The sequence below is a fragment of the Apostichopus japonicus genome, chromosome 17, assembly GCF_037975245.1.
Source record: "Apostichopus japonicus isolate 1M-3 chromosome 17, ASM3797524v1, whole genome shotgun sequence".
Classification (NCBI taxonomy): Eukaryota; Metazoa; Echinodermata; class Holothuroidea; order Aspidochirotida; family Stichopodidae; genus Apostichopus; species Apostichopus japonicus.
In genome coordinates this window covers 34,137,694-34,146,578 of record NC_092577.1, presented here as the reverse complement: position 1 = coordinate 34,146,578, position 8,885 = coordinate 34,137,694, and the positions used below count along the sequence as shown (strand labels likewise).

The following is an 8,885-nucleotide window of genomic DNA, read 5'->3' as shown; positions in this document are numbered from 1 at the left end:
AGTATTTAAAAATATTCTGTTATCTCCATGAGCACACCGTGATGGTTGAGTATTTACAGATGCTATTAGACTTTGGACGATATTAATATTGTTATATCATAGCAACCTACTTTAAAGTACCAAAGCACTTATAGAAACGATGAATTTCATATCTGTGGAAGGTATTTCAAGCACGGAAGCTGCAGTGCTTTCAGCAAGTTCTCTTGTAGCTATGTTAACTTAAGCACAGAAGTAAATTGAGAGATTCCATTTCGTTGGAATGTATTTCAAAGCCTGTGCGGGGCCTAAAGGGCCAAAACCCCGGATTGTAGCATTGTGTTAACTTAATATTGCCCAAATCTAGGAAATTTGGACGAAATTGAGAGTCAGTTCTGTTTACCGCACCGGAATGTAATGGGGTGGCGGAGGTGAGAGCATTACAATGGATGGGGAGGGGATGGTAAAAGGTCCCCATGCTTCCTTTGCGTCGCGAGTGTCAACACTGTCAATGTACTCAATAAAAAGAGAACTAAATAGAACAATAAATTGATTTCGAACAATACTGTTATGTATCAGCTCTTAGAAGTATATGACAAATCAATCTTTAATTTGTGTCGTTTGCTTGCAAGTGAAGAAGACCAGGTTGACGGCGGGACGAGGTAAGTCTTTTGGGGAGTGTAGGGAGGGTCGGGGGGGGGGGGGAGGAGGGACGAAACGTATACAATCATTCATCTCTAAACCAAACCCAACGAGATGAGCAACAGGTTTTATAAATCGAACTCTGCCCTTTCTTCTTTTGCGTTTTCAAAAGTTTGTCAGTAAGTTTGATTGTATTTAGAGGCATATAAAAAAGTTAAAAGATAGTCAAAATAGTAAATTTATAGTTTATATAATAAGGAAAGTATGTGGGTCGCAACTTACTTGTATAGGAAATGGCTTTTTGAATTGTGGGTTGGGGAAAAGAGAAAACACAGTTTTGTTACCTTTCTTACTGATTTCACCACGTAGCATAAAACTATTGGATCAATATTACTTGGAGAAATGAAACTCCACTATATTTAATTACTGAAGTGTAAACACATATCTTAATTTTAAAGAGGTATATATCAGATACATCAGATTAAACTTTATGATACATTTTAACTGCAGGTAGAGGAACATATCCCTAGAATTCTGGGGAAACTTAAGATTCATGACCTAGATGTATGCCGTGTGCGACATAAACAACAGTTGAAGTTTAATACGTTTAATACTTACATAAATGAACTCGAAGCAAACAGATGTGATGTCACTAATGCAAATTGGCAAATTTGGTTGATTTTTTCAGTGAAATTTACACCCAATTTCCTACCTCAAAATGGAATACATCTTTGTATGAATACAATACGTCATAAGCATATTGGTATATTGTTAACTTCAAATGCTCTGAATTCGGGGTAATGTTAGAATCGTACCGATAACAAACGATCCAATAATAATAATAATAATAAAAAACATTACGAAAATTTGTTTATAACATATAATGATAATACTCTCAATGTGCAACTATTACGTAACACCTGTTTGCTCCAAGTTCACTTATGGTATCAACTGCATAACAACTTCAAACGTCTATATCGCGAACACGTGATGTAGGAATTGCATGAATTCTGTTAGATGTTAAGGACGTATTTCTCAGTCATCAGTCTAAATCAGGTTTCCCAGTGGACTGTCTTTTTATGATGTAGAACCCGCCGTGAATATTTGACAAGTAGGTCCAGCCCAGTTAGTCTGGCATCCTCCAGCACTGTCACAAGATCCGGTCATGACGTCACAGAGTCTGTTATCTACACAATGACATTCCACCTCACAATTCGCTCCAAACGTTCCAAATTCGCATTCTGAAAAGAAGGAAAGGGAAAAATTGGGCATGGCCATATTGGGCTACCGTCCTTTTTTAATGCCATGAAGAAAAACAAAATTAAAATAACATGATTTTATAATAACGTGTTAAATTAACCAACCTGTATAACAGCCTGGGCCCTTGTATCCAGCGGCACATGAACACCCATATGGATCCACTTGGCATATGAGGACTTCCCTGCAGTCACCCTCTGGGCACCACAGTTCCCCCTCCTGGCCATATCGACCCACGCCGGTTGCTGTGAAGACAGAACGGAACAAATAAACGATCGATGTGGTCGTGTTAGAAACTACAAACCTGTCCTTTCAGATTAAACTGACCAAGAAGATCATCCAGATCCTAATGTAAGACTTTGTGTTTTCTTAATTAGTTATTTTTATTGATAAGAATCATTTTCTAAGTACTTACAAACAAATATATGTTATAACAGTATTGCAGTAAAACACACTAACAAACCAGCACACATGTCAGTTGGGTGGTATTACGTATTGAACGAATGTTCGTGCCTAAGTCCTGGATTACAATGTCACACGACGAGTGTTCAGCAATCAGGTACGGATCCGGTGGTGGGGTGGTTGTGGGGGGGGGGCGAGCAGGGGAGTGTATGGAGTGTACACCCCCGTCACACCCCACCACAATCAAATTATCTATTAGCACAACCATACTGGTATACCTGAATATAGAACAAATGTAAAGCCTAAGTATATGTCTCAGAACGCATCTTTTCACGTGTATTGTTTTTTTCTAGGAGAAAAGCTCCACGACCACGTATAGCTTCGACTTCAACGACATCCAGCGCCACGTCCTCCCTTCCTTTTCAAAATCTTGGTTCCACTTTCTGGCAATACCCCCCCCCCCCCACCCCTTCCCCTCTCTCGATATATCCCTCGCAACCATAGAGGTTATTTATGTTTGATATTAAGTATCCATTTGAAAATGATGAAACTGTCATAAATTATTGACATTAAGGGGTATGTTATCACCTTCCTCACAGTTCGGTCCCATAAAACCAGGCGCACAGATACAACTGGAATTACCACTATGTACGTCAGGGTCACGTGGGATACCGCCATTGTAGCAGACCGGGCACTCCAAAGTACAATCAGGTGGGCTACAATACCCAACAGGACATCCTGAAAATGCGATCATGAACAAGGCTATGAATATTCATATAATTCATCATTATATTCAATTATTCAATTAGGGAGAAAATGTATCCTTCTGTTGCTTGTCTGAGAACATGCAGTGTTTTTTAGCCTTTCGGCCTTCCAACGAACTTCGTGAAAAAGCTGGTATATAGTATAGATATCAGATACCTCATTAACATGTACATCAACATGAAAGGTTAACCATTGTCATAAAACATTGTTAAGTGTACCGATCTACTGATGTGAATTTCTTGGGCATGTTTCAGTCAGCACCATTCCTTTTGTAATGCTTGGCTGTTGAAGAAGATGAAATAACCCAAGTGGTGGTCTAAACAACAGAAGGATTGAGGGTGATTGAGGGCGTCTTCGAATTCCCGAAGTGAAACAAGAAGATTCTTGCAGCGACGGTTAAAAAGGGTTGAGTCAGTCGGGCAAGTGTGTGTCGGCTATACATGAGCATCTTGGTGGATGTACCATGGAGCTGTTCCATAACAACTCCCTGGATGTACAATACTACTAAAAATTGTCGGAAGTATTTAGGTTGCTCCGACAAAGCAGTAATAAATACAGTGAACAACCTTTCTCGACGGTGACGTCACTTACGATCTGACCTTGAGTGTACACGAGTTCAGTCTTGTACTCGCTGCGGTACAAAAACAACCAGCGTCTATAACAGTTAAAAGTTAAATAGTTCATGAGCAGTATCAGCGTGTATAGTACCATGGAGCTATAAACTGGTCCCAGTTTATAGCTCCATGATAGTACGTACCTCGCACAATCAGTCGCATTATCGCATGTCCTCCGAGCGACCTCCTCTTGAACAGGTAACACTCGTAAATCCCCTCGTCATCTTGCGTAACGTTAGAAATTGTGATCTGTCGGAGGTTGGACCATTGTGGGACAACTTGTCCATTGTGACGCCACCGGAGATTACGTTGCGTTGGTTTAGGTACGGACAAGGTGACATTATCGGCTATGTTAACAGTGATCGTCGGCTTTGGAAAGGTAAGTTCTAAGAAAATCAAACACGATTGTAAATATTGTAATGGACCCAGATATTATCCAAAACAACACAAAGGACAAAAAACACGCACACAAAAAATGCCTCTTCGCTCATTACGTAATACATGAAACTTAATTGGTTCAAATTGATAATTACGCTCAATTTTTAAAACACAAGGCCTTAATTTATTTTGAGCAGTTTTCGACAGTTCTGAATTTTCGATTACCGTATTCTGGAGATTTTCACAAATTCAGAGCAAAATTAAAGAGACTTACCTCCTGGGGACTGTACCACAATCACGATTCTCTTTTCCTCTCCCAGTGGAGTGAAGACCTTTTGTACAAACACACCGGTTCGGTCATTGCTTCTCATGTTGTTCCTCGACAGAACTAACTGCGCCGGTGCAATCCCGGGGTACCTATATTGCGCAAATGCGGGTAGTGTCATTCCCGTCCCGGTGGATGTCAGACGATCAAAAGAGGAGAGATACTGATATGGGACGTTTCCCGCACTGCTGACTGTCGTTGTCATGGTTACTTTTCTTGCACTACGAGCACGGATTGTAGCCGGATTCAACAAGCTGTGTGTTTTGTAAACTTCCCCTACAGCTGAAATATAACAAGAAAGTTTTCTTCTAAGATCATGTCCAAAAAAAAAATAATTATTGGGCCAAGAAAAGAAAGAAAAGACAAGAAAGAGAACCCTGTTGTTGGGATTTTGTGACATTTCTTGAGTTATATTGTATGTGAAACCCAACGCACTCACATATAATTACACTGTATGAGTGCGTTGGGGAGTAGAAAGAGGCGTTGGAACAAAGTCATCTCAACCGTTAGCTTTTAACAATTCCACATTATACGGAAAGCAACAGGGTTTGATTCATTTTCTTATAATAGTTAATACTCTGTACTTTCATGTCTTGCTTCGAGAAACACGTGCTGACAGTATGGGCAGTATGAATAATGCGGTTCCTATCAGATGCAGGCTAGGAGCTGTAAATACTTTCAATACAAGTGCATGAAAGAGTGATGTTAGCTGACAAAAACAATTGGGTGGAAAAGAATTTATATTGAATTATTCTAGGCCTCATTTTCGTCATAAGCCAGCGTATGGTTTATCGTACATACATATTTTCAATGACATCGATGCACGGAAAATACTAATATGATGAACGAATAGGGGAGAGGAGAAATGGGGATGGAGGGAGGGGAAAGGGGGGGGGCAGGGTAAAAAATACTGCTTTCAGTCGGACTGTTAAATGTTGACGCACTTCATAACACCGGAGGATTTGACATCACTATTATATATATATATATATATATATATTGCCTTACCCCAAAAATCTAGCCGTCCCACAAGGTATGAGCTCCCATCATATGGTTCATTTAAAATCGTTCTGGTCTCGTTCGTTTTGAGATGTAGGAACTGGTATTCCTTTTGTTCGTTTTCTTCCGACACGATTAGCCAATCACCGTATTGGCCTGCACCTCCCATTCGAAAAGAGCTGGTGTAGAGCGTTGTTACATTTCCCCCTTCTAAGTCCGTTGACCTTATAATGTTACGACTTTCACCAGTTACGAAATACAGACGGCGTTCTGTTGAAAGTAGAGATTAAAAAGAGTTTTACTGTATATTGTATTGAGGGCCTTAGTTTTTGTCTTATTTACAACTGAGTTATTTTACCATCCAACGATGCTTCTGCTCGCCTTTATCCATGTCAGTGCCGAATCTCATTCCAACACAGTAACTCCGAAACAGAGCACCCTTGGATGGCATTCAACACCATTAGTGCTTGAAAATGTGTACTACTTTGTAATTATGTCATTTGAGGCCATAAAAGCAATATATTGTGTTCTAGAGGGATCTAGAGGGATGACACGGTGTATTTCAAAGGCTTAAAACATATCAAAATCAATTCTTAAATATCTTTTTCCTGGTACACAGTGTTTTTCTTAAAATACTATTCTAGCCTTACATCGAGAGCGTCGAAAATTCGACTAAACTAACCGGTTACTATTACTGACGGGTTGACGGCATATTGGTCTTCTATGATAAGCTCGCTGGGGCCACCGTCATAGGAAAGTCGAAAAATGCCCTGATCACTGACAGCATACACATACCTGTATGAAAGGGGACAAACACACATAATTAAAGAAACATGGTTTACGTTCACCATGACATACATTATAACTGTGTTAGGGTGCCGTAGTAATGCCAGTGATAGAATCTTGATGTCAAAATGATAAAGTTGAGAGGATTCATGTTACCTTGTTTCTGGTGACATAGTTGGTTGAATGATAATGTTTTTACTAGCGGTGACGCTCTCTGAACCAAGTAGAGCTATACTGGATAAGCTCCTATCATCATGAACACGGACTCTATACAACTGAATCCGTGACGTAACGACATCTATGGCACCAGCTAGGAGCCAATTTTCTCTGATTTCTAGTCGAATGTAAACCCAATATTCGTTGTCTCCTAAAACATTAAAAAATATATAAGTAATGTTGACACAAATGATAGAGAAGCAATGACGATGACAAATATGAGTAGCAATCATAAATATCAAATGTGATACATACAGACAGGGCTTACACCACCTATAGTGACGTAGCCAGGAATTCTGATTTGAGGGTGGGGATGGGGGATTAGCATTTTAAGGAGGGGCGCAATAAATTACCTGTTAATTGCCATGCCGTAGCTTTTGAGGGCGCTGCACTGTTTTATACGTTAGAGTTCGATTATAGGCGCTCTAATATACGTGCGGTGAATCATAAACAAATCATGAGTCACCATTCGGCAAGCTATGAATTCTGCTATTATTATACGGTAGGCTATATGAATGATAGTACAGGGTATACAGACAGCAACATCGACACGGTATTATACCGCTATGCCGTCATTACAAACATATATTGGGAAGCAACTGTATTGGCAGCACTGAAAACGTAGAGGGATTGGGAGGGGTGCGTCCCCGTCCGGCTTTGAGCCTGTACACATACCTAAGGTATCTCGGTCAATGAGAAGAGAATCATTGAGGTCTCCCCAAACGTTGAATGTTCTTATTTCCGCGCCATTGTACGTATATAACATAGAGCCTTCCTTGGGCCAATAGGCTACGTCATAGGCAGGTACACGCAGATACCTTCTCAGATTCCCCGAGGGTACATCATAGGCTTGAAGATGGTTCCTCCTCTGATCAAAGAAGAACATCACACCATCTGGTCCATCTGTCAATAAATAAATTTATTGAGCATTTTATTGATAATTTAATTGATAAATTTATTGAGTTAGAGTCAGTCCAAGATTAATGTATGTCGTCCAGTTACAGTGTTGTTGACAATTGGCAATTCATATTCATGGACGTTAAATATGAATCTAAAAGACTGACTTCGGTCAGCTTGCGGCTTTGATAAGCCAATGAGGCTTCTTCGCGAGTTCCTGCTTGCAGGAGGATCTTAAATATATACATACATACATAATGATCCTTGCTGTAAATACCCGTACTTTGGATTTGTACATTGGATTTGTGTTTACTTACTCAGTTACAAGTTTCCGTACTATACAATTGCACAAAGGGCATTAACTCTGCAAAAGAGGTAAACTGTTGAATCACTCAAGGAGAGACACCAGCAAACAATCAGCCCTCTAATCGGTTTAAGCGCTCCAATAAACTTAAAACCAGGAAATAAGATTGACGGTATTTTGACAGAATTTTAACAGGATATGCTAGGTACAACCCTTTCTCCCTCCCCGCTCCTTGCCACAATTAACTTGGTCTTATTCTCCACGGCTATTGATAAAATCCCCGTACTGACAAATGGTGGGAAGGCGGGAGGGGGGAGGGGGCTACATGACATGCGCCCCCTCTTTGCGCACACTAATGCTATATAGCCAATTGTACTTTAATAATAGGCTACTGTTATAGACGGGAAAAGAAGAAAAAATAGTTCTTAAATTATCGTTTAGATCGAATCTTGATCTTAATATTATTTGGTTTTACGAACAGAAAAAACTATCAGAATATGTTCTTTAAGTGATAAAAAGAATGACATAACACTCACCAATTTCTTGATCAAATACAGACAATACAACTGGTACCAAAAGATACACTACGGGAAGTAGAAAGATCGCTCTCAATTCCATGTTATCTTAGGAGTAAATAATTCCCCTTTTGTAGAGATAGTCCAAGTTTGTTGACTACGAAAATAACAGGAAACTGAGCAAAACTAGCGAAACATTTTCTTTCAATTGGACGAATTCATCGGTAAACTGGATCCGGATATGAGAAATTTGTAATTCTCCGTTGTAACCATTAAACTTCCTCCTCCGTCTTTAGAAATGGTTTCAATAAAGAAATATTAAAACACTTAGGAAACGTAAAATAATTATATGAATTTCGTTCCTTATTGAGACTAGATGCTAACTTCCTCAATCGAGAATAAACTTTAAAAAAATCCAACGTTGTTGACACTGTGGCAAGAGCTGAAACTTTGCGGCAAGAAGTGTTACCATGTAATATATTGGTTCTATCATACGTACATAGTATGAAGTGAGTGTGGTACAGTATATATAGTATAGTAATATAGAACGTGTGCTGCAAATATCATTTCCTGGTACGGTATACTCGGCCAAACCTCTAATCCACAAACAATGGGATGAGAGCGAAGATGCAGGGAACGGGTTTGCGTTACGAATTTCTCCTGGAATTGTTGTAGTGACTGCTTTGTTATTTGTCGGTATGCTGTAAGGCATGGTCAGAGTGACAGACCTGTTGCTGTAGAAAAGGTGGGCTAATCCTTTAAGTGTTCCCAGCTTGAAAAATTCAAAAAAAGGTAATGAAGGGCGGGAA

At 39.6% G+C, this 8,885-nt stretch overlaps 1 protein-coding gene across 3 annotated transcripts in view; it reads right to left on the bottom strand.

The window, feature by feature from the left end:
• Positions 1-8,720, bottom strand: part of LOC139984915 (uncharacterized) — an 82,526-nt gene extending 73,806 nt beyond the window's left edge. The window contains exons 1-10 of one of the 3 annotated variants that reach the window (XM_071999047.1): positions 8,098-8,705; positions 7,036-7,263; positions 6,301-6,511; positions 6,041-6,153; positions 5,368-5,628; positions 4,309-4,641; positions 3,800-4,042; positions 2,866-3,015; positions 1,983-2,120; positions 703-1,859 (exon numbers count right to left, since the gene is read on the bottom strand). In XM_071999047.1, coding sequence (XP_071855148.1) covers positions 1,696-1,859; positions 1,983-2,120; positions 2,866-3,015; positions 3,800-4,042; positions 4,309-4,641; positions 5,368-5,628; positions 6,041-6,153; positions 6,301-6,511; positions 7,036-7,263; positions 8,098-8,179 — 1,923 coding nt within the window. In that variant the 5' untranslated portion in view covers positions 8,180-8,705 and the 3' untranslated portion in view covers positions 703-1,695. Of the gene's footprint in view, positions 1-702; positions 1,860-1,982; positions 2,121-2,865; positions 3,016-3,799; positions 4,043-4,308; positions 4,642-5,367; positions 5,629-6,040; positions 6,154-6,300; positions 6,512-7,035; positions 7,264-8,097 lie in introns of those variants that run through there. The other 2 variants (XM_071999048.1, XM_071999049.1) reach the window with 2 other exon arrangements.
• Between the last annotated feature and the right edge of the window lie 165 nt (positions 8,721-8,885).